Source organism: Balearica regulorum, chromosome 13 (assembly GCF_011004875.1).
Source record: "Balearica regulorum gibbericeps isolate bBalReg1 chromosome 13, bBalReg1.pri, whole genome shotgun sequence".
Taxonomy (NCBI): domain Eukaryota; kingdom Metazoa; phylum Chordata; class Aves; order Gruiformes; family Gruidae; genus Balearica; species Balearica regulorum.
In genome coordinates, this window is record NC_046196.1 from 20,429,762 (window position 1) to 20,457,299 (window position 27,538).

Here is a 27,538-nt window from a genome sequence, read left to right on the forward strand (position 1 = left end):
GTATAGTAAGGAAACAGGGTGGGCCGTCTGTTCCAGGGCCCTGTCGGACACGCTGCAAGAGATAGAAATGGTTCCCAGCCCCAGGTACCACCTGGAGGACAGCCTGTCCATGGGAGGTCATCCTTCTCGATCTGGCAGTCCTTGGTGACAAAAGACCTTCACACCCACAATCTAAAGGACATCTGAAGAGAGGGACAGTGTCGTGGCCAGCAGTTTTACTGTCAGGCCAGTGCTTGGCAGCCAAGGGAAGGCTGTTGGGGTTGAGCAGGAAGGAAGGGATGCTGGTGGAGAAGCGGCTGATGGTGTGACAGAGGTGCAAACAAGTCGTCAGAGAGGGGACAGGACTGGGGACTGGGGCTGAGCCAAAACCCCCCAAATTACTTGTCACTAAGATGTGATGGAAGGGCTGGCTCTGAACACCGCTCTCTGTGGGAGCAGTTTTGGGGGGCTTCAGGCAGTTTGTGTAGACACCAGAAAGGAGAGGTGGCCGTGCCTGTCTCCTGGGCTCTGGGGTGCTCTCCAGCTGCCACAGCATCAGTCTGGCATTGCCCCGTCTAGCACAGCTTTTCCATTCCGAGTATCCATAGCCTGGGAGGTGTTTTGGTTCGTCTTTGCCTTGGGAGCAGAGTTGGGTGCAGCTACGGTAGATGTAAGCGTTGCATTAGGTGGCCAGCTAGGAACAGGCATGATGAGAATGGAGAGGTGGAAGTGCTGTCTTCCAGGTGCATTGCTGCAAGAGGCGAGTGGGGGGAGAGGAATAATGAACGAGCTAGTACGTAAAGCAGAGGGATAGCCCCGAGCGTCTCTATGTGAGCCATGGGCTCTGTAACGTATCCTTTAGCGAGGACAAACAGGGGACTGGGACCTCAGGCAAAACGCCTCTGCCTGCAACGGGGCTTCAGTCCGTGGGAACGTGCCAGAGCCAGGACTGCTGGCTGCTCGCTGGAGCGCTCCAGCTATGCGTCTTTAGACTTTGCCAGCTTGGCTGGGCACTCAGAGGCACAAGGACTGAAACTCTTTGCTTTGGAGTCTCTTTGGACTGTAAAATGAATGGACTTCCGTGGAAAATGAAAGCAGAGCTTTGTGAGCTGCTGAGTCTTTGGGACACCATGTCCCACTGTGCTGTGCTTTACAGAATAACAGTAAACTCCTCAAAGGTTGCACTTGCTTTAACAACATCACCACCTCCTCTAGGAAGTAAGGCTAAATCCCCATAATCCCATCACACTTGTGCTTAGTGTTTGCTGTGAGCACTCACCCGACATCAGGCCATTTTCCCTATGGTGTCTCAGCTCACCTCTGTGATTTTGTAGGGTGCTGAAGATGGCGGGCAGCTCCGCTCCTTGGATCGGCAGCGCTTATCTCTTCCTCCAGTCGACATGCAAGACCATCGTTCTGCCATCTCTCTACGAAAGCTCCCAGAAGAAGCCTAGTGTGTTCAAAGCGCTGAAGCTGGCATTAGCAGGTACCCGTCCTCTCTGATATCCTGGCACACCGCCTCATCTTTTCGCGCAACGCCACACCTGCCTTTAATTCACACTCCTGGGTGAGGAAAGCGGAGCAAGTTCAGCAGAGGTCCACCGAGATGGTTGGGGGCTGGAGCGCTTGTTCCGTGGGGAAAGGCTGAGGCGGCCGGACCTGTTCAGCCTGGGGAAGAGAAGGCTTTGGGGGACCAGTACATCTGTGAGGAGGGGAACATGGAGCCACGCTCTTCACAGTGGTGCATGGGGGATGAGAGGGAACGGGCAGAAACTGAAACAAGAGAGGTAGACACCAGATGTAAGGACAGACATTCCCCATGAAGGACAGTCAAGCAGTTGCCCGGAATGACTGTGTATTCTCCATCCTTGGAGGGGGTTTCATAACAGGACTGGATAAAGCCCTGAGCAACTCGGTCTGACCTCAGAGCAGACCCTGCTTTGCATGGGAGTTTGGGCTAGAGACTTCCTGGGCTTCCTTCCAACTTTGACTGTCCTATGAGTTATCCTACTTTATGAATGTTTATTTAAACTCGTTTATGTAGGAGGGGAAAAGATTGCAATTGCTATGAAACAAGATTTAATTTCTGTCTTTATACCACCACAGAAACATGATTTCTGCTTTGAGAATCTGATTTTTTAAAATTAGTGATAGCCGGTATAAGTTCTCTTCTGATATAAGCAGGCACAATTATATTCGCTTCAGTCCTGTTTACATCAAAAAAGGACCTGAGATGCAAATGGCCATAAAGCTATATTTCTCTGTCCACCCTTGCACCAAGCTGACTGCAGAATAATAGTAATTTGAAGAGTTTCTCACGCTTACCTAGAATGACTCTCATGGTGTTCTTTACCTGTCATACAGCTGAGTCTGTATTGTTTAATTTGGCTTGCATAACTTCTCTAATTTCTTCTGGCAATCATGAGTAGCCAAGTCAGCTAGACTAGCCTGATCCAATACAGGCCTGCTCATCATGCAGCTCGATCCAAAGACGTGAAGCAGCGGGAAGCTCAACACAGTTGTCCACTTAGGCTCGATTGATGGCTGCTTTGTGTCAGTGGAATGTGAATCTGCTCTCACATTTAAAGGAAAGCCCACAAAACCACTAAATCCTACCGTGCTTATTCAGACCTAAAAAGGACATGAAATCTGAAGCTGTCTGAAGTTTCACAAAGAAATAAGTACAAAGTTCTTTCTTTTGAGGTAGCTTTGCAGCTGTCTTGTACACCATTTGTGAGGTTTCCATGTCTGTGCAGCTTTTCCCTCCCCAGCCCTCTTACCCTGTTATGGAAGCTTGTGATTAACCAGCACTCATGAAAAAACAAAAGCATGAAGGAAGTGAGAAAAAGATATTTCAGGTCAGCCACGGTGAATTAAAATGCCTCTGCTAGGTGCCTAGTCCCACGTCCCAGTTATACATCTGGTCCAAACTAGACTTTCTGATACAACCAGGACTCAGTAAACCCTGTAAAGCCACTGTTAGATCACATATTTGAAGTGGCAGGTCACTTGTCCTGCCTAACGTGGAGCACACGAGTCTGCTTTGCCTTGGGATCGTCCCTCCGAGCGTGTCTAAATAATGTCACGACGCGTGGTTTATAGAGTCTGAGGTAGTCCCTCTGTACGGCCCTGTGCAGCGATGGGCCAAGAGGTTAATTTGGGTCTGGAAGCAGTACAGCCAGCCTCCCACAGGCCTCTGCTGCGAGAGAAAAACACGTACGCTAAACTGTCAGCATCAGCATAGAAAGTCCCTGGGGAGACAAGGTCAATGTGCACAGCTAATCAAAATTAAATTTTGCTGGGAGAAGGAAGAATGAAAGCCTGGGCGATTTCTGTTGTGCAGGTCGCTCGTGCTCCCCCCGCACTAACATTAGAGGGTACGTCCCTGGCTTCTCCTTGCTTAGATTTTACTGTGAATTAATTCTCTGTGCAAAAAAGATCTTAACAAGTCAAGGCCCAATCTCAAGTAGCCTAATTCCCGTGGCTGGATCTATCATTTACCGTTTGTGAGATGTGTCGAAGGCTCAGAGCCAGCCAAAAGTTACTCTGGGCACGGGGTGGAGAGAACACGCTAGGGCTCTTTCCAGGACCTTCATCACTGCGTGAAAGTCCAGTCACGAGGACTGAAGACTGACTGAGCACTGAGCTGAACTATGAGCTTTCATCTATAAAATTTACCTGTGCTACCAGTTTAGCATAACCGTTCCTGTCCTGGAAACAGAACCTCAGACTTAAAACCTCCCCTAACAAACAGCGTTGAGATAATTACCTGGGCTGTAGCACCATACGGCTTCAGATGGACACCATACTTCATGGGGACTGATGGTGGCAGGGCAGCGAACACTTATTCCTTTCCTCTTGGTTTTACATACAGGTTTTTCATCCCCGAGGACTTTATCACAGAGAGAAGAAAATTCAAAAGCTACTCCATTGCAGGCTTGGTGGTGGATGGGAGTGGGTCTGGGTTGTCTGTCTCATGCCTGGATGGTGACTCTGCTCACTTCTCCCTGCCAGACTCCACCGGCAGCGTGAATGGTGTAGACATGCTCAAAGTGCACTGCAGCCACCCGCACCTGATAGTCCAGCTCAAGTTCTGCAAGCAGGAGAACTGCCGCCGGTTCCTGCAGAGTTACCGGGAAGGAGTGCTCCAGGAGTCCCTCCAGAATCACCTCCAGCTCTCCTTGGCCATGACCACGGTGCCTCTCGAAATGGAGCTGAAGGCTGGCAACGAGCACCTTGACAACATGCTGAAGGATGAGGATCGCTGTTTGGAGTGCATCTACAGAGAAAAGGTGAATGGGAGAGGGAGGGAGGCCGGGCAGCAGTGAGGAGCAGTAGCACACGACGCAGGAAGGGGGGGTGCAAATCTTGCTCTGCTGCAGCGTGCTGGGTTGCTGACTTCTCCATCCTTCAGTTCTCAAATCTAGTATGGAGAAACAGCTCTGCCCTTCCCCAGAAACGAGCCGTGCACTTTTCTGGAGGGGCAATAGAGTTACCTAAAACAGCCTACAGAGATTCTGCTAAATCTCTGTGGTTTCTGTGTATAACAATTAGCATGGCTGTTATCACCACTTATATGAGGAATTATAGAAGGTGCAGTTGAGAGCACAAGCAAGTGTGCCTTGATACACCTGCGAGGCTGGCAGAGAGGACAGCAGTCCTGTGTGGGCCCGTCACTGCTCGGCACCTTCCTCCCCTGTCTCGCACACCACCTCCTCTGAGAGTAGCAATGGTAACTGCACCTAGAAGGGAGCGCGAGTGCAAACACGCTGCACGTTATACCGACGGCTTGTGACAGAGTGGGGACTCAGCATCTGCTGCGAGCAGGCTGCCCTTCTGAAGGCAAAGTCTCTCCCCCTCAGGGGCGATATCCAACGTCTAGCTCATCACACACTGGTGCTGGCACTCTAATCCTGCTAGCAAAAACAGTGAGATCTTGTCATCTCACCACAAATCCAAGGCAGTTGACGCGATTGCATTCATTGCCTTTCTTCTCTCCTCTTTCATTCCACCTGGAACTAGCAATACCTTATAGCTCTGGTTCCCTCGAGACGGTCCTGAGAAATAGGTAGTCACCATCCACTCGGAAAGGTTAGGCACAAGAGCATGTTCTGCCAGGTTGCTTTTCTGCAAGCACAGAGAATGAAAGGCAGACCTTTCAGCCCTGGACCAAATACCATGTGATATCCCATATCCTGTCAACTTCTGCTTGCTGCTCCCTCCCTCTGCTGAACTAGCTGACTGGACGAAAGAGATGGGTTTATTCTCAGTTCCCCAAAACTGACTCAATCTGACCTCTGCCTAACAGTGCAACAGGCGGAAAGATGACGGTGTGGCACAGCCGGCACTGGCCGAGGGCAGTGCTGGGAACCAGCCTGCCGTACATGAGCTACACACTGGACTGAGTCAGAGCACTCGCCAGGTTCGACTCTTCCCACGTGCTTTGCCGCCTTTACTCCTTTTCTCATTACCTGCCTTTTGGAGGTCTGACTAGTTTTCTCTTGGTTAGTGAGAAGAACTGGCTTGCAGAGGATCTAGGAACAACAGAACGTAGGTAATGTAGCGGCAGAGAGGGAGAAGGGGATAGCAGGAGCTGCACGTTTTGGTGGCCATGAGCTGTTGGATCAGGTCACCCTGTTCCGTGGGTCTGACCCTCACGTGGAGTGAGTCAGAGAAGCCACGCTGCCTATGGGGCACCCTAATTCTTGCAGAGGGCTGCTGAAAACAAACACGGACTAGTAGCAGTTTTGTGCAACTTGCAAGCACTCCCTGCTGCGTGTGAGAAACCCAGGAAGGGGAGATTGCCTGTTTCATATCACATTACAGATTCAAATTCTTAGATTTACGGCCAGAAGTCCATTAGACTACCTCATTTGATCAGTTTACAACTTGGGCTATAGCTCTCTCATTGCTCTTCTCTCGACACCATCATCTTAAGCTGCGCCTTCCAGCTAAGCATCTACAGCTTCGCGAGATGGTGAACCTGGCAGGAATCGCTGATGCTGTTTGCATTACAGCCTGACCGCCTGCGGGATGAGGAAATCACAGAGCTGGAGGAATGCCTCAAGAGCCTGTTTGTTCACCAGAGCATCAGCAACAACATGGCCGTAAATGACTGCGCGTCTCTGAACTCTCCATCTCTACCTTATCCTTCTCAAGGCAGCTCCCTTTCCCCGCAAGTCACCTTCATCTTTCAGGGACAACAGTTCGGTGAGTAGCTAGAACTGACCGAGAGAGCCCATGGTCTTCCTCGCCCCAAAGCCCCAAAGGGAGGATTAGCGTGACTGCTTATTGGGGTCTGCCTCGGATACATCTGGGGTTTCCCAGCATCTCATAAGGAAGGAATTACAGTAGCCCTAAGGCATTGCCATACTGCTTCAGATCAGGTCTCAGCCTGTTTTCTTTCTGGGGTGGCACAGAACCAGATGCTTCAGAGCCTGCGTCCCTTCCAGGTTCCTCACATTTTAAAACTCCTTAATACCAAAAGGAAGAATACAGAGTAGTTCTCCTCCACGTCATTTGGCTGAGGTGAGTTAATAGCATAGGTTGGATCAGACTGGTAAGGTTACTACGGATCCCATCCGCCCTGATTTGTCCAGGCTCCCTGCTGGGAGCTTTCAGAGAGTCTCACACAGCAATTTTAGCTTGAGATCAGCTAGATCATTTCTGAGCGTGCTTAAGCTGTAGCCAAGGAGAGCGCTCCCGTCTGCATTTCAGTATTTGAGGATGCTTAGGTAGGGACCAGGGGACTTGGTCAGAAAGGCCTCGCCAAGTTGCTTTTGAAAGGCTGAAACAAATAAAAAGGATGTCCATCTCAAAAAAAAAAAAAAAAAGAAAAAAAGAAAAAGACAACCTCTGGAAAATAGGCATTGCCAAACTTGCAGGGCCGGGGCAAGCCCAGGCACTCTGATGGTGTGGGAGGGTTTTCGGTAAGGGAGCGGTCTGAGCAAGGCAGGGAGCTCAGACGTGCCAGGCCAGATGACTGTGAGCAGGTAAGTGTGTCACCACGTGCTACAGCTTGCTGCTCGAGGCACCAGCACTGCACTGAGGGACAGCAGACCTCAGGGAGAGTGGATGTGTCCAGCTCATACGCAGAGAGCGGGGACGCCCTGAGCGGTGGGGCTTACTCCAGCTGGTTTTCCCTTCCCAGTGGAGGGGGGACCAGAGCCGTGTGCCTCCCCCCTGCCCGTGGCGGGGCAGTCCTTCAGCTTCACTGCTCTTGCGCTTCTGCTCCAAACTCAGTGCCGTCCTGGTGTTAAAACACCGGAGGACAAGCGGAGCGGCTCCGCAGCACTTTAGTGATGTGCTGTGGACGCTGAACAGATTCCCTGCTCCACACAATATTGAGCAAATCTTGGACTGGCCCAAGCTGCATCACATCAGCCATGAAGCCGCGATGTTTTACCTGCCCTCTGTCCCTTTCAGCCAACAGAACGCTCACACCAGACGACCACCAGAAATTCGCCAAGCTCGTGTCCAAGAAATGGAAGCAAGTGGGTCGCTCTTTGCAGAAGAGCTGCCGGGCTCTGCGTGATCCTGTCATCGATAACCTGGCCCTCGAATATGACCGAGAGGGACTATACGAACAAGCCTATCAGCTGCTTCTCAGATTTATCCAGTCGGAGGGGAAGAAGGCCACAATAGCGCGGCTGATCGCAGCCCTGGAAGAAAACAGTCTCATCAGCTTGGCTGAGGAGCTCTTGGGCCTCCATTCCACTGAGGACTGCTCCTAGAGCCCGAAGGATAGCGGCATTGCTAAGGGCTTTCTTGCTTTAGCTAGTGTATGAGACTGCTGCCAGTGTCTGGGAATGTAAAGTCCTGAATATCACCGCAGGTTTCCATGTAGATGGGAATTCCCGGGGGAGAGGTTCTACGCTCGCAGAAGCCAGCACGGATCTCTGACGTTCCTTATTTCATTCTGTTTCCAGAAGTCAACATTACCTTCCTGTGAACTGGTGAGAGAGGCTTTTGGCCTGATGTCCTTCGGGACTGAAATGTCACAGGGAAGCAGCCAGACAGTTAGAGAGCCCTAGGGGAGGGTGGGGGAGAGGAGAAAAGCCAGGAAGGCATCTCAGATAGTTTCTCTGGGAAGCAGACAAGGCCACGGTTTCTCAGGCTGTGGCCCGGGGCCATCACCTGGAGAGCTGCAATATATTTTTTTATGTTCAAGATGTTTATGCCCTCAGACATCAAGCAAAGACGGAGGTGAAATTAAGGAAAAGTCAATTTTATATTATTTTCCTTCTTTGTTCTTCAGATGAAGAACATCTGTGGCAAGTGCATCTGTCCTGCCCTACCCTGGTATAGCTCCTTCCCACCTCTCACCACCTGCAGGTTTCCCTTTTACCTGGCACAGTCATCATCTTCCACAGAGCACAAGATTGCTGCTGTAGAACAAATTTCAGGCACTGAACAAGCAATACGGACAAACACAAATTCAGAGAACGATTCCCAACTTTTTCTGAACCGTGACGGACAATAATATTATGGGCCGCATTGCGCTTAGCTCTTTCCCACCAACGCGAGGGAGCCTGCGTCTGCAAAAAAGCAAAACAGCGCTGGAAAGAAAACGGTCTCTTAGTCAGCAAGTTACCTGTGGAACTGCTGCTCTAAGGTGTGTCGCAGCACCAAATACCATCCTGACCCCAGCCCACAGAGCTCCGACCAGCTGGCTGCTAGTGCCTTCGCTCCCTCCTTAGCCACCCGCCCTCGGCCCGCTGAGTTCACCCGAGAGGATAGCTCACACCGCCGTGTCTCACGAGAGTCGGGATTTGCACAGAGCCTTTCCCTGGCGGTGGTGTCACTGTGTGACAATTGGGCATCAGCTGCTGTGCCTGGATTTACCTGCCCTGATTCTGAGGCCTAAAAGTGGCTTAAAGGACAAAGCACCCACAGCCAGGGCTGAGTCGTGCCTTCGGTTCTGGTGGGAGAAGCCGACCCTCTCCTGGAACGGTTGACGCAGGCTGCAACAGAGCAGAGTTCACACCTTTGCCCGTAACAAAGCACAGAGCAACAAGTATCTAGCATGCCATGCGTCCCGTGAAGCACAACAACTCGATTACCTTCACATATTCCCTACGCCTTCCTGATAGGTGTTTACTTATCCTTTTCCATTAATTCTAGCCCTCTTTGCCCTTCCCACCCGTGGGAATAGCCAGTGGGCCTTGGAAACGAAGCCTGTGTGCACACACGAATATCGGGCTGCTGGCACTCGTGGTAGGACCAGCTTTCATATAGGCAAGCCCTGATGGTCTTCTGAACCACAACTCACAACACACTTCGCTGGAGTCAGAGCTGTCAGTCGGTAAGGAGGAACGCAACCGTGGAGTTAGGCGTGGGCTCAGATCCGAGCTCCTGGGGATGGTGATGCTCACTTCGCTTCTGCTAAAACGCAGCTAAGTGAAGACCTGGGTGAGCAGGATTTAGATGGCCAGCTTCTACCCGGTTGGGGTCCACATGCCTCAGATGAGCTGAGCATCATGTTCCTCCATGTAAGCCTGAGGAACCTGGCAATTTTGTGCAGCTTTTCAATCCCTGAGGTTACATACACAGCGTGGAAAGGAAATGGAGGGGGTCAAAGATGGGGAGAATGTTTTCGGGGTGTGAGTGAATCTGTTTCCATCCTGCCCTTAGCTTCAAAGGAAGCAGAACTTTATGTGGGCACCACCTCTACAAAGGCTGCGCCTCCGTGGCATTTTATTAAACCAGTCAGCATCGGTGCTGTTGCAGTCTCACCCCCCCCGTTCCTGCTCCGTGCCTGACCCTCTCCCTTAGCAGTGCTCTTCCCAAAAGAAGCAATTACGTCTCTTGACAGTTTTGCTTTTGGGACCAGCACAGCGATGCTGGTGTTAGTTAACTTAGGCTGCTGTAGAGCCATACCTCAAAGCATTTAGCTTTCCTGCCAGATCCCAGCTGGGGAACTCTGTTTGGCAACAACCCACCTGGCAAAATGATATTTAAAAAAAAAAAAAACAACAAAAAAATACATCAGAAACTTGAAAATTACTTTAACAGCAAGAGAGTTTGCTCTTGATTTTTTTTTTTTTTTTAGAAAACAACATGTATAGCCTACTGTCTCATTTGTAACGGATATTTCTAAGCTCTCAGACTAGCTCTTCATGTGCACAACGTCTATATAACAGTTACAAGGCAGCCACTCGGGGAGAACTGCTAGCTTTTATAGCAGCTGTTAATGCTCAAAATGAGAAAGGCTTATTATTCAGCATCTACTTCAAGTCCAAAAAACTTCTTTGCTGCTATTACTGTATTACAGAGGACTAAGCATGAATACGCCTTTTTTTTTTTTTCTTAATGCAACCCTTGTGCATTTTATTCCTCTGCCAGCAATTGGCATATGTGTTTCCTCTTACTCACAGATTCCCTCTCAAAAGTGCCATTAAGTGCTGGAGCTCCTGGCAACCTTTCTGGAATATCATCATCTTTAACAGCATTCACAGGTGCCTTCGTTGCAGAGACTCAAAGGAAAAGGGTTTTCCAGTGATATTCCACGGTGGAATCGTCTTGAGCACATGGCATGGTTTGGGACCATAGCAGTGGCTGTTTCATACCTTCTTTTCCGTGATCAGTCATCCTCATCGTCAGATGCAATGAAAACTTAATTCTGGTCTCCAGTGGACTCCTTTCTGCTAAAAGAGTAGGAATTATTTTTTTTATTATTTTATTTTGCATTATCTGGCACAACCACAGAGACAATTATCACAGAAGCCTTAGAATGAAATAGATCAATTGGATCGTGAGTACACGATGCTGTTTGCAGTGATTTTTGGCTGGGGCTTGACTCTATGAATTTACTTCTGGTTTATGTAGAAGATTTTACAGCGGTTTTACACCAGCGTGCGGAGACAAGGGAACTTGCATCACGCAGGGAAGGAAGAAGCACTCACAAAGGAAAAAAAAAACACATTAGCAGAGATTTGTTGAAGAAATTAGAGGCTTGTCTTTACCTCGGATAGTAATGCAGTGAGCGGAAGTGAAACAATGTTGGGGATACTTGCTGATGCACCAGAAAATCAGCGCTGGATGCTCGACCACGGGCTGTAAGAGGCCCCCTCGGTGACTGCCTGGCAGTCACGCTGCTGGAAGAGGAACGCGCTCCTGCTTTCTTCCTTGCCTGTGCAAAGTTACGCACGTACTGCACCTACTCAGCTGCCAGACATGCAAACGACACTCCCTTACTACTATTTATACCGATTAGCTAACGTCTAGCGTGTGAGATAAGGCATGGGCAGCGTTGGTGCTGGTGAATTTGGCCTTATCCCATAACAGCTCTTCTCTATGTACTGACATATGTCTGGACAGATAAATATTTTGGGGGAAGTGGTGGTTTTTCACAATCAAACGTGCAGCAAACCAGCACACAATATTAAAAGCAAGTAAAGATGCTAATCTGTTGCATATAAAGAAATTAAATAGACAAAGTATAAAACAAACAGCAGAAACAGGGCCAAAATGTGCTTGCAGGAAGGGATCCAAGAGGGCTTTTTTTGCGGTACAGATTGTTTTCGTAGTTTTAGCAATGTTTCAGATTTGAAGGAGGCTCCTTTCAGTCTGCCAGAAGGAATAAAAGATCCATCCAAAGGAGAAGTTGAATGATTTGTTTTGGCATAGCCGAGCTACGGTGTTCAAACAGATAATAACAAAGAGGAGAGTGAAAATTAAAACACTCACCAGATACACTTTGACGTGAGGCGTCTGAGAGAAGTCAACCCGAGAGTATACCCCAATATAAAATTGTCTACGAAGGAAAATACCAAACCATCCTGGAGGGCAGAGTCAGTGAAAGGCCGACGCGAACCCTCTTAGATGCCTGTTAAAAATACGCCATAGTTTAATTCACCTGCTGCCGCCGCACCATCACGGCAGGTTGGGAAGGTGCTCTCTTCCAGCGGCTTCGGTCCTCACGTGCCACGATTGCTTCCAGGGGACGGGTTTGTCAGGCGAAAACTCTGCTTGACTCACAAGTGAGGAAAGGGTTCAGCGTTAGTGATCGGAAGCGTTTAAAAATCACGAGCCAGACCTTAAAGAAATCATAAAATTTTCTTCCAGATTTTCACAGCAAGTCAAATTTAAAACAAATGTCAAGGAACAGCTCGCAGCAACGCTTTCCAGGTTTCCATTTTCAGCCCCTGCCATTGAAGAGACTGGTATCTGGATTATTTGTAATGCAAAATGGGGTGCTGATGTCACAGCACTGCAGGTTACAGAGCTTTAGGAAAAAATGAGAGCCTCCAGGTAAAATGGTCTCAGAACTGAATCCGTTTCAAAATTTGGGGGAAGCTGAGGCAGAAAACAGAATGTACTTTGCACCACTGTCAAGATAGGAAAATGTAAGGCCAAAAAGCGTGTAGGCTTAGAGAAGCTACTTGTTCAGAGAAGCCATAGGTGCTTGGTGCAGGCACTGCTCCAGACAGAGGTCTTTTCCCAGCGTGAGGAAATGGTGGGGGTTTTCCTTACCTCTTAATTTTGCCATTCATTTCAAAATCTGCTTTGGCATTGCATACCTGAAATTGGTGAGCTACGCTGCTTTACACCGGACAAGGGTCTGGCCATTTGTCTTTTGTACACAGATGGGCTCAAATGCAATTTAAGGCCTAGAGTCAAAAATTACATGTATTTTTTCTCATCTGGATTGATTTTTAAAGCCACTGAAAGGATTTGGCCATACATCTCTAACTGAAATCCGTAGGAGATGTGTGGTTAAGTCCCTTAGTCATCAGTGGAAAAATCCCTTGCTGACCTTCTAATTTCAGACTTCGGTGATGCTCAGCATCAGATCTGGATCAGCCATCACAGCTGTGGACTGCAATGCCATGGATACTCAGGTCTAGGACATTCAACCTCCAAGGAATTGTCTTTTACGGGGGGGTGGGGGGAAGAAAGCACTTTGGTCTATTTTTTTCTCCATTCTTTTTTATAAATAAATATATACTTTTGATGAAAAGTGCCTCAGAGGCTTTCATTAAACACTTAATGCGGTAGTAAGAAAGGGGTTCACTGAAGTTCTGGCCGTGTTGGCTATCACCAGCTCTCAGAGGAGCATCCCACCACAGTGTCTGGATGCACGAGAGGGTCCTGCCCGTTTCTACTGACACGCCAAGGCTGGTTCCCCACCTGCAAGGTAGTAACGACTCTGATTTCGAGTCAAAACCAAGCTAAACTACCACCTTTGTTCGGTTTCCAGTTACTGCTTGGGCGAGCCTTTTTTAGCAGAGATGGCCAGAAGAGCAGGTTTGTCCCAAACTTGGCACCCCGTCTTTCTTCCAGTGCCGTTATACATCTGGGACTCCTCCGAGGCCACAGCATCGCTGTAATCCCAGGGCACCTCGCCGTTAATGAGCTTGCTGACGAGGCTGCCTGCCCCGTAGGTGGGGAGCCAAGGAGCTTGGGCGTTGAACCTTCTCCAGTGGCTTTGCACAGGAAGCCACTGGCTGACCTGACAGCTGAACCCAGGGAAATTCCTTTTGCCGTGAACTCGAGCCGAGCAGTATTTCACCCTGAATCACTGAAATCTCAGACAGTACTTGGGGGGGAAAAAAAAAAAAAAAAATCACAAGATCAGCCCTTCTTTATTTACCACAAAACTGTACTCCCAACCGCGTGGCTCGATGCCTGCAGGAATGCAGTGACGGGGAGCAGGGCTCTGCCCGACGGCGGGCGCAAGGGCAACGCGCCAACCCGTGGTCAACGGGGTTGACCTACTCGTGAGGGTCAACGAGATCACTGACCCAATCTTGTAAGACAGAGTCACACGCCACGGGACGGACCGACGGACCAAGGGCACCTTTGCTGGCAGTGAGAAGGAGGAATCGGCCGTGCATCAGTGCCCAGGGAACACAGTACGGGGGAGACGGCCGCCAAGTAGAAGCACCCATGGAGAAAACCCCTCCACCGCCCCGGCTGCCTGCGTGACTCCCCAAGCCACGGCAGCCACAAAGGCAACGCACAGCGACGAACGCCTCTTTTCACTGTCGCCCCACGGGAGCAAACAAAAAGGGTAGTAGGTCCCAAACCCTGGGTGGGGGAACGCGGTGGAAATACCTGCTGTGGGTCCCCGATGGTTTTGGGGAGCGGTCCCCCTCGCTCCACAGCCAGCCCCTCTGAGCAGAGGCGGACACTAATCTGCTCTTCGTCTGCATGATACTTATAAAAGCATTGTTATATGTACAGATACTTTTATATATATACACACACATATATACACATATACATACAGATACTTATAAAAAAAGCATTGTTACACTACATTTAAAAAAACCAGTTGGGTGTTTGTGAAAACAACAGAAAAGATCAAAACCTGGTGGTGTGACAAGTTCACTGTAAATGAAAACCTTTGCGCACTAAAGGGGCTGAAGAGGAATAGGGGTCGGTGTTTCCATCGCGGAGAGAAAGAAACGGAGCCGCAGAGATAGGAAACGCTGCGGCTGCGGTCAGCTGGCAGATCGGTAGTGATGACAATTAAGATTTGGCTCTAAATAAAAATGTTTTGAAGTAATTCAAATTAAATGGGGGGAAAACAAAAAATGGGTGGGTTTTTTTTTTTTTGTTGTTGTTCAGCTTTTTGGGAGGGACCCTCACATCTGTCTTCAGCCTCCGCGCTGCTCAGCTCCTGCCTCCTCCCATCATTTCCCTATTGGGGGAAAAAAAAAAAAAGCCAACTCCCAAGCGGGTTTTCCTTCTGAGCTGAACTCAATCTCGATTTCTAATTTTGAGCCTTTGCAGAGGTAAAGTAAATAATCACAAGGGGATTAAAAAAAAAAATAGCCAAATTGTGGGCGGAAAACCCCCCCCACAAAAATGAATACGTTAACTATTGAAAAAAAGTTTAAAAAAGTTACAGTAAAAGGAAAAAAAAACCCAAAACCCAGTCTTTTTCATGGTTGTTACTTTTAACTGGTAAACCAGCAGAATTGGTGGAAGCCCCCAGCCCGGCTCCACGCTCAGCCCCTCGACACCCGCAGCCCTGCCCTCCCCGCGGGGCGCGGGCGACGACGCGCAGAGCGACGCTGGGCTGCGCGGCGCTGGAGGCCATCTGCGCGCCCCAGCCCGCCGATCACGTGTCAGGCGCTTGGAATCGGACCCGGCTCCTTCCCCCGGCCGCCGTCGCTCCTTCCACCACGCTACAGTAAGCGAGGCTGCGCAAGGAGGGAGCCCGGCGTCTCGTCCCGGACCCCGTTGGCACACGCATCCCCCCCCCCAGTTTTGCAGCACACGAGCGCGGGGAACCTCTGCGGGCTGTCAGCATGAAAACGGCCCAGAGCGCGGGGGAGCGAGCGCCGCTTTGCTCAGCGAGGATTTCCTCGGTTTCGCTTAAAGGCTGAGGAATGTCTAACGCTAACTACATCCAGATGTGCCTGCTTGGCAGCCCGCTGCCGAGACATTACCGAGGGGACGCAGGATCAGCGCTATCAAATGGGATGTAAGTATCTATCACGTACGTTTGATCAGAGCGGGTCGGGGAGAGTTTCGCAGCGAGCAGCGTGAACTGGAGACTGTCCTCCTGCTTTCCTTTTCCTCCAGCCCGCGGCTTTGCTTTTCGCCTTGTCGTTGTTACACGCAGCAACCCGAACCGCGATCGTGAACGTGATCGGGGTCGGCTACAGGCTCTGAACACGCCGTCTCCGGCTGCTTTACGCTTTACTTTCTTTGCGTGTTTTAGGTTGTTTTTACAGAAGAAAGTTTGGGGCTTCTTTAGAGAATGGCTCCAGCGCTGCACAGCAGCGTTTCTTCCCAACCGTGACCACGTCTCGGTGGTGGCACGTTACATTTACGAGCCGTTCCTCGTCAGTAAGAGGACGTGAATCTTCCCCCTGTGTTACACCGTTGTGTGCTTTCAGCAAAACGTGCGAATTTTCAAGCTCTCTAGAGTCGTAAAGAGAGGAAGAGGAAAAAAAAGTTCCGTTCCAGTGTAACGGGCAGTTACTGATCCCATTTTTTAACAAACAGCCTTGGGTACCATCTTGAAATTAGTGGGGCAAGTCAGCACGTCCTCCCCCTCCCGTCCGTGCCTGGGTACAAGACGAGGTCCATGCCAACGCGCTGCAATCGCTGGGTTTGGGGCACGTCAGCACGTTATTGATCCGATCAGGAGAGGGTCAGGGAGCTGAAGAGGCAGCCCGGGGAGGGCCGGGAAAGGAGGACGGTTGTTTCGGTGAGGCTGTTTCTTACCCCGTCATGAGCCTGCAAGGTTTTATTCTCCCCCCGGGGCCGGAGGAAATGAATGTTTGCAAGAGGGAGGGCAGGTTCCTCGCCCTCTGCTCGCTGCTCTGGGAGGGCCCTGTCTCCCCGAAGCGCTCGGGGTGCGAGTTGAGCTGCTGAGCCAGCCGTAATTCTGAAAATCAGCCCACCTGCACCCAAACCTGCGCCCAGATTTAGGAAAGCGCCTCTCAAGGCAAAGATAATTGCGCGGTGCCTTCTCCTACCTTGCAGGCAGCTGAAGGCTCTCGGTAGGGACACGGTGCTGCGCTTAGGAGGAGCTGGAGCTCTCCCTGTTTGCTGGGGCCCGCCACGGCGTGCCTGACACAGCCCCGACGGCGCGTCCTGCCCCGAACGGGCCGGGAAAACATCCCGCGCTGCTTAAATGCGTTGGAGGTGCAGTCCCTGAACGGTGCCACGTGCACGCGAGTGACTTACCTCCGGGTCGGCAGGGCGACGGGAGGAGCGGCGCAGGCAGCCAGCGTTTCCCGGAGGTGACGGGGATGGCCGTGCCGGCAGCCAGCGCTGCCCAGGGTCATCACAGTACGACCGCGTTGTCTTTGCCACGGTGCAAGTTCCTTTCCGGGACCCCTGTACGCGACAGCAGACATCTCGGCATCCATCGCCAGCCTTCGCACAGCCGTTTCTCGGCATTTCCGTTTGTATGCTTCGTAAAAGCTTCCCCGACTGGGGTGAAAGCTAAAAGGAGGCAACCGCAGCAGCCGTTTGCAGGCAGATGTCTAACGCGTGACTCGCGTGGCGACGGCAAGGCTGGCAGCGCCGACAGGAGAGACGGTCAAAAAACGGGACCAGCCAGCTGGTCCACAGATTTCAGGACTGGGGCAAACAGAGAGATAAATACGGCACCCCGTCCTGTAACAGCGGGGATCTCATCCATCCCTTTACGCTGGCCTGAAAAAAGCAGCTCCAACGGGAAAGTTGGAAACGGTCTCGGGAGTGGGGCCTGCGTTTTTGTTACCTGCTTGTGCAAGTGTTTCAGTCGACAGATCTTTGGCCTCCAGGTGCTGCAATGCAAGTAACAGCAGTGGTGACGCCGTGCCGGTGACGCCGTGCCGGTGACGCCGTGCCGGTGACGCCGTGCCGGTGACGCCGTGCCGGTGACGCCGTGCCGGTGACGCCGTGCACGGGGCCAGAGCGCTGCTGCGACGGCAGCACTGACCAGCAATGTCCGAGCAGCGCCGTGGCGTGCAGCTGAGCACCGCAAGCCTCTGCCCCTCTGCACTGCGTTCGTTGGGCTCTGGCTCATGATCTCGACTCCTGGGAAAGCTCTAATTAAGACATTCAGCTAATTAAATCCTACAGCGCAGTCTCAGTTTGTTTATAGACGTCAGAACTAAGTGGGTAAACGCGATGGGCTCTTTTTTCTAGTAAGGCAGCTTAGCATTTGTTTTGGTTACTTCATTTTTCTAGGGCTTCGCTCTAACCAACGCGCCAAAGCGCGTCTCTTGTATTTCAGCCTGCCCCCTCTTCTAGGCAAGAAGATCCAATTGTTCAGCATCACTTTGTAATCCTGTAGCTCCAAATGAGCCCTCTTGACGAACGCCCTGTAACGCAGAGGGAGGAGTTGTCCGGCACCAAAGCCGCTTGAAGCATCAGCTTTGATGAGGTTAGTGACTTTGCCTGGGAGAAAACAAAACAAACTAAACAAAACCAAAAAGAGAAACCATGCAGGAATAAAACTTGTTACGTGACACCCAAATGTAGAAATGAAAGAGGGCTCCTTCCCCTGCTCAGACACACAAAGCTATTTTTCCCCTTTAAATACACCAAAACCACCTCAAACGGTTAAACCCAAGTTGTTCCGTGCACGTTTTTGTACATGGGCAGAACTAACCCAGCACTGGAAGCTGACTCCTTTCCCTGCGGGCACCCCGCGTTGCCCAGACACCCATACGATGTAAAACGAAGGCGAGGTTTTGCCTGCACAAGACCCAAACCGAGATAACTCGGCCGAGAGCGTGAAACCTTTGCCTTAGCGCTTCACTTCAGGTTTCTGCACAAGGGCAAGAGAAGGACGGCAGCCCAACGCGGCCCGAAGGGAGCAAAACAAGCGATCCCCGCGCAAAACGGCGTGCTGCTCCTGGCTGCGCGTTCGGTTGCAACTCAACGCGTGTGGACGGAGAAGTCCAACGCTCTCCCAGCCCTCGGGGGCTCGGAGGATGGGACCAAGCGAGAGTCAGTAGGATGATGTAGTCACCAGAGCGTCAGGCGGTGCAGACGTCTTGCTGTCGGCATCGTGGGCTGGTGGGATAAAGCTGGTCCGCGCGCGTCTGTTTTACGCGGCCCCAGCCGCAGGACGGGCGCAGGGTGTGTTGGTTTTGCTGATGGGTTCTTGAACAGCGTCAGGAGGCGTCGGCAGAGGAACGGCAGCGCGAGGTAGGGAGCGGTGCGGGAGCTTGATTTGCTCTTGTTGAGTGAACCAGGGTGGAAAAACTGCTGGAAACAAGGAGGGAGGAGGACACGTGCGCAGACCTCCCGGCTGCAAGGCAGAGCCTGGGTCTCCGCTTCCCAGCACTGGGTCTTGCAACCCGACTTTGTTCTCATGAAAGGTGTTCAACCAACATGAAATGAAAACAAGTACCAAAACCCCAAGCGTTGCTTCAAATCACCCTCGCCACCCAGAATTTTCCAAGTTCCCCTGAGGATTGCAAAAAAACCACGTTGAGCCCAATGGTGCTGGATCCCCAACACTTCCTTTAGCTCATCTTACAGAGAGACAGAGAAGACATCTCCATCGGCAACCACGGCCCCCCGTACTGCGTGGCCCACACAACGTACATGTTGCCCAACCCAAACCTACCAGGGGCAGCTCCAGCATCAGGAGGGAGGAGGGGAGCCGGGAGGGAGCTGGAAATGCTTCCCGTGCGCTGCGGCAAGTCGATCCGGGGACAAGCCACAGCCGTGCTTGGTGGGGATGGATGGTCCCGTGAGCCGGGCTGGGACCAGCGCGCAGAGCTCGCTGTTGTGTTTCATACCCTTTTGCTTGGTGTACCACATTTTCAGCTTGCCTCGCAGTCGCAGCTGCTTTTTTATGTTGAATAACCACTCTTCAAGGCACAAAGCAACATGCCAGAATCACCAAGGCTTCTTGACTGAATTCGGGGACAGGATCCAGAGGCTTTTCCCCACCTGGGCCCATGTGAGCAGAAGTGCCAAGTGATGGAGACGTGATGGCTGCTGTAAAAGAAGGAAGTTTCCAGGATGAGCTCAAGGCTTCGTGTCATTCGACTGAGAATGAAGGACTTTAAAAAAAAAAAAAAAAAAAGTTTTTTTTTTTTTTAAAATCAGCATTTAACTGCTTTTATTGCAGCACTCCTTGGCCATATTTCAGAATCCTCCTCTCAAATAAATACAAACCAGGCGGAGGACTGGGCCCTCTGCCCAAGCGTGCAACAGCGCAGGTCAGATTCCCTGCCTGGATGCTCACCAGGGCGCCGTGCCCAGGCCCGATCACTTCCAGCTTTTGAGCGTTTCGTTGCCTCTTGGGCCGTGCAGGCTGTGACCCCCTCTGTCCTTCCAGCACGTTCCCTACATACGGGCTCCCTGTGCTGATGCCTCGTGGACGTGGGACCTCTTGACCTCTTCCTGCAGCCCAGCACACGATGCTCCTGGGACCTCCTTGTCCCACCACTGGGACAAACCACACCGTCCCGCTCAGATCTGCTCAAGCTGGACGCAAGATCCCTGCTGCAGCCATCCCCTGGCAGCCAACACCAAAAAGAGGGACAACTGCCCGTTTTTCCAAGCTTGGAGGACACGGGAGGCAGCCCTGGTGGCTAAGCCCATGGCACCAAGCGACGCAGCAGTTTTATAACCCCGGCTCCATTGCCCAAGTTGGATGGAGATCCCCCATAGCGGCGTACGGAGCAGAGGCGCATCCACCTTGGATGCGGTCACGCATCGAGATGCCGTGCCGAGAAACGCTCCGCTGTGCTCGCATCTCTTTTGTTTGGCAGCCAGTATTTTTCTGCTCGCTTTGATAGCCCTGTAATTATTTTTACCCTCCCCTGGTGTCAAGGTGGATGAATAATCTTTTTGGCTTTAGGACATACCAAAGCCTGGGCCAGAATCATCGTTCTCTCTGAATTCAAGAGCAGGACAGCTTTTCCCACACTGACATCCATGGATAGAGCTCACACCTGCGCAATAATCCCGGGTATTTCCTTCAAAAGGAGGAAATATCTAACAAAGGCTGGAAAATCCATATAATTCAACGACGGAATCACTTCAAGGGCTGGCAATTTCTTGTGAAAATGAGATGTCTAAATTCAGCACTGAACTGTTTTATTTCAGCATGGAAATCGCTATTTCGGATTCTTTTTCTTTCAATAAATGAAAACACAGAAGAAAATTCGGGCTATCAGCCCAGGCTTGTAACAATTCAGGGGTTTTTTTTGGCTTTTCCAAGGGTGCTTATTGCCAGATTCCAAGATGCTGGCAGGATAACTCTGTAAGTCATGGAAATTACAAGTTTCACGACACATGCATTTTAATCCAAACCCTTGCTGATAAAATTAAACACAGAAAAGAGCCAGGACTTTCATCCAGCTCCTTAATTACCAGCTGGAGCCTGGTAGCCGAAATAAGATCAAATTTTTGCATAGAAAAGGGCGGGGGGGGGGGGGGGGAAATCGCTGTTACAGTGGGGAAGGAGATGAGACTTTACGAAGAGCTTGAGTGGAGATGCCCAAACATCCCAACGCTCTTCAGGATCCGTCCCATCACGGATTCCGCATCTCCTGCTTGCTCTGGAGAGCAAAAAATACCTCGATTTTAGCTCTTATGAGCTTTTCGAGACCTCTATTTTAGGTATCTTGAGAGCACCGAGCAAAAAAAATTCTTCCTGGTGATGGGCGGAAGACAAAACTGAAACGCAGAGGGTTGCGGCAGAGCACCCCAAATCGGGACTTGCCAAGGGTGATTGGCACACGACGGATGTAAAACGCAAACTAACATCCGAGCTGCACTAGAAGAGACTTTCACGAGGCTGAAAAATAGTCACGAGCCAAATCACGTGGCAGAAAAAGCATAAACAGAAACCAGCTTCTGATTATTATAAGCATTTTAACAACAATTTGTGAGAGATTCAGAGAAAAGTCCACAGTCCCGCGATCAAGAGCAAAGCTACGCTGGTTAAAACATCTGCCCAGCCTCGGAGAAAAGCGAAAGGTAGGGTAAAAAAAGGCCAACAAATGGTGAAAACCCCAGCAATCTCTATTAGAGGACGGAAAACGGTGAGAAAGGCGGCCTGCGGAAAAACCCATGGTCATCAGGACAAGGAGGAAGTGATTTTGAATCCACTGGGAATGCAAAGAGCCTTACCAAGGCACGGGTAAGCCGTTTACTAAAACAACGTTTTCAGTAATACTGGAGACAAAGCAGGCGAGGTCAGTAAACATTTTGGAGCTGCAATTGGGAAAAAGACAGTTGGATACCACCAGATGATGAAATATTGCCCGTTTCATGAGTAACTTGGAGATGCAGTTAACCAGTAATGAAAAAGCAAAATATTTTAAAATTATGAGGTCTAAGTAATGTCCATCTAAGAATTTTAACGGGGCTGGCCAATAACAAAAAAACCCCCAAAAAACCTCAACTGGCTTATTAATTTTTCTGTTTCATTGGTCTTGACATACTGCCTGGATCCCACAGGGGCTGGAGGTAACGTTGCGCCACTATGTTAATACTTTCTGACTACAGACTCGTCAGCCTAATTTGGAGCTTTGAAAAGATAATGTTGTGGCTGATACAAAATTGATGGCTAATGAACAATTAGCGGGTGATACAATCCATGACAGTGACAAAGGATTTGCTGAAAACGGATGTCACTGGGCTAAAGAGGGTCCCGGTTTAAGTCATAATCGCCTTGAATAACCACATTCTTACCAGGCACCCAGCTGCCCATTAGATGTTTGGGTCCGTAGAGCGGCTCGGCGGGGGGCTGAGCATCCCCCCGGGTGCTCCGCAGGCTAACCGATGCCGAAAACAGCGAGCTGGAGGAATAACTCACGCGCGAAGCCGCACGCCCTGGCTCCTCCAGCCTTGTCGGTCCTCGGCAAGGAGCGTTCCTTAGGCGAAGGCGGACTGATGCTCGACCAGGCAGCTCTCCATCACGGAGGTTTTTGGGTAAGACAAGTGCAGCTAATTCAGGATAGACGACTGCAATACCTTCAAAGGCGGCTTCTGCTAATGCAGCACAGGCAAGGCAGAGCCGTAAACGGCGCACGAGCGTAAAAGATTAGCAGTGGGTTATACAGGAATACTGACGTGCACTGGTGGGAAAATTTTCGGGTAGAGCTAAACTTGTAGGAGCACGCTCCCTGCTAACGACGGCAGGGATTACGATGGCACCTGCCTTCCCCGGGAGCGACTGTCAGGTCCCCCCTCGTCCACTCGGCTGTTAGTCGCTGTGGGGAGCAGCGTGGTGACGACAGGACCTGCCCTTGCAGCTGCGGAGGCTTGACCAGCTCCTTCCCTATGGGTACATGCTGCTTTCTGCCTTCTGACTACTTTATTTTATCTTTTTTTGTTTGTTTGCAGTTGAAGAACTGATCGAATGAGACAGATCACCAGGAAAAGCGTAAGTCAGGAATCAAATCTTGCATTTCAAAAGGCAGCTCCATCTCTCGCACGTGAATAAAACATTCCTGACGCCAGGCTCTGCCTTGCTTCTGCCTACTGGGATTTTATTTGCCCACCTCTCACTTACCAGTTAGTGCGATTTGGCAGACGCCCCACACCCGTGACCCTTCTAACCTTATTAATGGGAGTTACTTATAATGGCTTAATATTTTATAAAGGTTACTGGCAGCGAAATAGCCCCACGTGCATTCAGGCGCGCGCCTCGTAGTTGTTCTGAAGGCACAAATCATCGCTGGTTGACGAGAGCTGGCTCTGCGCGCAGGGAAACGCCGGCGACACGCTGCCGCTGAAGTCTGCCCTTCACCAGCCAGCTCCGCGCCTCCCCGTTTCAGCTCAAAAAGCAAGAAACAGTTACTGAGTTAGAACAGGGGGGGGAAAAAAAAACCCCCTAATGATTTATGGCAGAACAGTATCATTCATTATTTTCCACCTTGTTTGTCCCAAAGCAGAGAAATCTCCGAAATGGCAAAACGCGTTCGGCAGAGGAGGGCGCGGGAGGAAGGGCTGATCTCACCTGGGCTTAGGGACTGGTTTTCGGGGTGACGGATGACGACTTGGTGACTTAACTAACCAAGTCACAGAGCCAGAGCGCTAGGGTCAGCGTTCGGTCTGCAACTCTGCAAGTTCCTTAACGCGTCCCAGCGCTGGCATGAATAAAACGCGCTTTGCGGCTAGTTTTTTTAATGGTGTCTCAGCCTTGCCGTGTGCTTCAAAGCTGCCGATTCCTCGTTGCTGACGCACCGTACGTTTATTTACAGATGGACAGTGGTGCCGGGCAGCTCAAACACAGATTTTAACAGTCCCAGAAAGATCGCGGAGACAATGAGAGTTCGTCTCAAAGGGGATGCGGTCTGTACCCTCTTCCTGCTGGTAGCGCTCTGCTCTTTGCTCTACTCCCAGCTGGAACATTTAGTCCCAGTAGGAAACAAGGAGCTGACACCGAAGAAGCCTTCGGTAACGCCAAAAATATTCTCTGACCCCAAAGCACCTTGGAGACCGATGCCAGCAGAGGCAACGGTACCCAGACCCCAAGTAACTCCCGTCGTTAGACGAACAGAAGTGGCCAACAACGGGGTCCCAACTACAACTCCATCCCCGTTGACCGACTCTGCCTTCAAGCGTTACCTCCTAAACAAGGATAACAGGAACTTCAATCTCCTCATTAACCAGCCCAAGAAATGCAGAAAAACTCCTGGAGGTCCCTTTCTGCTCATTGCTATCAAATCGGTAGTTGAAGACTTCGATAGACGTGAGATTGTCCGGAAAACTTGGGGCAGGGAGGGTTTGGTGAACGGGGAGCAGATCCAGCGAGTGTTCCTCCTGGGGACACCAAAGAATAGGACAGTGCTGGCAACGTGGGAGACCCTGATCCACCAGGAGAGTCAGACGTACCGGGACATTTTACTCTGGGACTTCATGGACACTTTCTTCAATCTGACCCTGAAGGAGATCCACTTCCTGAACTGGGCTGCTGAATTCTGCCGCAATGTGAAATTTATTTTTAAAGGTGACGCCGATGTTTTTGTCAACGTCGAGAACATTGTCGACTTCCTTCAGAGACATGACCCCACCGAGGATCTCTTCGTTGGGGACATCATCTACAATGCCCGCCCTATCCGTGTCCGAAAGAGCAAATACTACATCCCAGAAACCATGTATGGGCTCAGCATCTATCCAGCCTACGCAGGAGGAGGAGGGTTTTTGCTGTCCAGCCGCACCATGAGGAAGCTCTCCAGGGCTTGCAGAGAGGTGGAACTCTTCCCCATCGACGACGTCTTTTTGGGCATGTGCTTACAGAGAATCAACCTCAAACCCATTTTGCATGAAGGATTCAAGACCTTTGGCATTGTCAAGCCTTCTGCTGCCCCACACCTACAGACATTTGACCCCTGTTTTTACAAAGACCTCATGGTAGTTCACAGTCTGAAAGTTGCTGAGATCTGGCTAATGTGGAACCTGCTCCACAGCCCACGTCTTTCCTGTACTCAGAAGAAGCAAGTGAGGCAGCCTTTCCAATGGAAAAAGAAAGCTCAAACAACACCCCAGGCATCCCACCTCAGATAATGCAGGCAGACTGCGGCAGAAACACATAGAAAACCGGCTGAGAAAGGGAACCTGGACCTGTTGGAACCAGATGAACTGACTTTAGAAGTAGAGCATTTTAGCACATCTTATTTACAAGGTTAAGATGAGAAACTATTGCAGGAATTTGCCAAAATTCCACGTTTGCACACACATACCGTGTAGGTCCTTCTCCATTAATGAGTCCAAATAATCATAACAGTATCTTTAACTTATTATTATTTATTAGAATTATAGTAGCACTTAGTGGGCCAATGTGTAAAAGCACATTGCAAAATGCAATCCTTGGAGATTTTTCAGCATTGTTGGAAACATGAGAAATGAAAGAAGATAGAGGACAAAAGGAGACGCCAAGGAGCCCAGGGATCGTTGTCAACTTGTTACCTTGGCTCGGGCTCATCGAGAAATGACCAAACTACACAGTAACTAGAGCGAAGGAAATCAAGTCACCTTAGTGATCAAATCACCGCTGCCTGGTTGGCTTTCTGTAGGCCTCGTAAGAGAAGACCAGAACAACTAACAGCTATCAAAATGAAGTCCCATCATTGCAGATAGGCTGGGCTAGAAGAAAAACTGGAGGCTGAGGCTGGCGTGGCTGGTTCAGCAGAGGACAGGCAAGTAGGTAACCAAGAAGGAGCAGACTTCCGAAGGGCCTTGAAAGAAAGGACAAGAAGAACTTCGAGTTGATCCCTCTGAGTTTTGATTTTTCATTGTTCATTCATATTGTCACTGTTAGCAACACCTCCGTTCAAACATCCGCCCCATTGACGCGCTCAGGGGACCAGGTTTTGGCACTTCCACGAGCTCAGGCTCTCTGCACTATGCTGACTGGCACTCAATGAAAACTCAGAGTCACCCAACAGCATCTGATTCCTCTTACCATCTAATCCAGACCTTGAGAAGATTTGTATCTGGAGAGATCCTTTGGCCTTGGCTTTTGAGGGTAAAACCACACAGAGCTGCTCCTTGCGTCACGTTTGGGAGGTTCTTCAAACGAAAGGAAAACTTGTCGATGGACCAGGCTGGTTTCTATAGACCTCGGTGCTCTTGCCTGGCGTGGAGTCAACTGGAAAGAGCAGCCAAGACTTTTCATATTGCTGCGGGTGTCATGTGAAGGGAGAAAGCAGTCATCAGGCAAAAGGGCTTCAGAATAAAAGCCTGTGTAAAGTTACTGCAAGAAAGCAAAAAACTCACGGTGATCTTCCTGTTGGGCTTTCCAAGCTTCAGTCAGTCTGTAACTTCGTTATTTTAAGCATCAGACAAGAACACTGGATTGCTTGGTTTTTTCAAAGAACAGTCAATACTTGGAAGCATTTGGGGGTTTTTTTCCCCAGCAGCAGATTACCTTAAAAGAACGTCCTTTTCTTGAATATCAAAGAGGCAGTAAATTCCTCTAAATCAAGGTTAAAAAGCTATGAAATTCATGGGGCAAAGAGCCTGAATTCACCTCTGACACTGTGTTTGTTAATTCTTTCGCAATTCTATCCCCCTCAGCAAAACCCCTACCCATCAGAGAACCTCCCCTTCAGGAGGACACATAGACACGGCTTCAGAGAAACCTGCCATCAGTCCTCGATGCCCAGAAGTTGCTTTCCCTTGATCAGAGCCTGCAGCTGCATTGCATGGCGGGGTTTAACCTTCCTCCCACCCAGTCTGGGCTCAGCGCTCGTATTAACTACGCACGCCATGGAGGAAAGCAAGCTGGTAATATCTATTAGTAGATTGTTAACAACGGTCTTACACGTTATCTTCATCGTAAGAGTTTAAGTCTTACAATAATGCATTTCCAAGGAAAGGCCAGCTGTGCAGAAATCAAAAAGATGTTGATTCGGGCTATTTTTAGGATGCAACCCTGACGTACAAAATGCTGGTGGGAGCGTCACACGGAGCTGCGTAGGGTGTGGAAATAAGCCAGAGCCTTGCTGGTGGGAGATAGTCAGTCATGTCTCTGTCTGCTAACACGCGTGATGCTTATGTATTTATGAGCTTGTACAGAAATGTATTACCTGTGATTAGTTTACAGTTTGGGAAATTATTTATACCATAATTAAAAGAGAGCATGCAGACGTGCCTCTAGTTGTCAGAGTGAGTCTGTCAAGTACATCCGCACGCCCGTTGTAAGACGAACACCACGGGTATTCTTCATGAAGGCAGCAACGTGAAAAATACGTTATTCCTCACTTTGGATAACTTGGTAAATCTTTCCTTATGCTGGACTTAATTTAATGGTAACGAAAGGAAAATAACCACGGCTTACCTTACGATTTCGTCCAAGGCAGGTGGTCAGGTTCAGCAGTCCGTATGAAGATCTCCTTCTTCAGCTTGGAGATGCGCAGAGATCGGCTCTTCCCTCTATAGGTGCTTCAGAGCTGCAGTCTGCCCACAGCGCAGCGTTCACGAGCGCGTTCTGCCCCAGCTCAGAGCCTGTGTTCAGCACCCACGCGGGCCAGCACCTACCCCAGTAGCCAGCAGAAACAGAACTGGAGCAAACGGTTTACTCCGTTGTCTCAGCCTATGGAATAGCGCATTTCTTTTATCCAAGGAATAGCAAATCTAATATCTATCATATATATATATATATATAAATGAAAGATACATCTGC

At 50.2% G+C, this 27,538-nt stretch overlaps 2 protein-coding genes and 1 long non-coding RNA gene across 10 annotated transcripts; 2 read left to right on the plus strand and 1 right to left on the minus strand.

The window, feature by feature from the left end:
- Nucleotides 1–530: 530 nt before the first annotated feature.
- Nucleotides 531–16,731, minus strand: LOC142603676 (uncharacterized). Of its 6 annotated transcripts, none has more exons than XR_012837567.1 (5): nucleotides 16,630–16,731; nucleotides 10,548–10,625; nucleotides 5,008–5,106; nucleotides 1,298–4,258; nucleotides 531–730 (listed from the first exon to the last, which is right to left on the minus strand). It is a non-coding gene; the product is annotated as an uncharacterized LOC142603676 (long non-coding RNA). The 6 variants fall into 6 exon arrangements; XR_012837568.1 differs by having other exon boundaries at nucleotides 10,548–10,622; nucleotides 16,630–16,725; XR_012837569.1 differs by lacking the exon at nucleotides 16,630–16,731 and adding an exon at nucleotides 15,435–16,494.
- On the plus strand, nucleotides 1,324–9,283 carry TRADD (TNFRSF1A associated via death domain). The gene is made up of 4 exons (XM_010312957.2): nucleotides 1,324–1,465; nucleotides 3,994–4,271; nucleotides 5,997–6,189; nucleotides 7,405–9,283. Exons 1-4 carry the CDS (start codon nucleotides 1,324–1,326, stop codon nucleotides 7,710–7,712), a joined length of 921 nt encoding a protein of 306 aa, XP_010311259.1. The 3' UTR covers nucleotides 7,713–9,283.
- On the plus strand, nucleotides 15,031–27,006 carry B3GNT9 (UDP-GlcNAc:betaGal beta-1,3-N-acetylglucosaminyltransferase 9). 3 transcript variants are annotated; one of them, XM_075765503.1, is made up of 4 exons: nucleotides 15,032–15,415; nucleotides 22,753–22,792; nucleotides 23,013–23,204; nucleotides 23,621–27,006. In XM_075765503.1, coding segments are annotated over exons 3-4 (1,299 nt in total). In that variant the 5' UTR covers nucleotides 15,032–15,415; nucleotides 22,753–22,792; nucleotides 23,013–23,203; the 3' UTR covers nucleotides 24,919–27,006. The 3 variants fall into 3 exon arrangements, with proteins under 3 accessions (XP_075621620.1, XP_075621618.1, XP_075621619.1); XM_075765504.1 differs by lacking the exon at nucleotides 23,013–23,204 and having other exon boundaries at nucleotides 15,033–15,415; nucleotides 23,613–27,006; XM_075765505.1 differs by lacking the exons at nucleotides 22,753–22,792; nucleotides 23,013–23,204 and having other exon boundaries at nucleotides 15,031–15,415; nucleotides 23,613–27,006.
- Nucleotides 27,007–27,538: the final 532 nt, after the last annotated feature.

Bases quoted from the DNA above. Each gene is read 5' to 3' on its own strand.
- TRADD (XM_010312957.2), top strand. From the start codon at position 1,324: ATGGCGGGCAGCTCCGCTCCTTGGATCGGCAGCGCTTATCTCTTCCTC. The intron at 1,466-3,993 runs GTACCCGTCCTC...TCTCCCTGCCAG, and splicing joins GCTGAAGCTGGCATTAGCAG to ACTCCACCGGCAGCGTGAAT. The intron at 4,272-5,996 runs GTGAATGGGAGA...TTTGCATTACAG, and splicing joins AGTGCATCTACAGAGAAAAG to CCTGACCGCCTGCGGGATGA.
- B3GNT9 (XM_075765505.1), top strand. From the start codon at position 15,321: ATGTCTAACGCTAACTACATCCAGATGTGCCTGCTTGGCAGCCCGCTG. The intron at 15,416-23,612 runs GTAAGTATCTAT...GTTTATTTACAG, and splicing joins TCAGCGCTATCAAATGGGAT to ATGGACAGTGGTGCCGGGCA.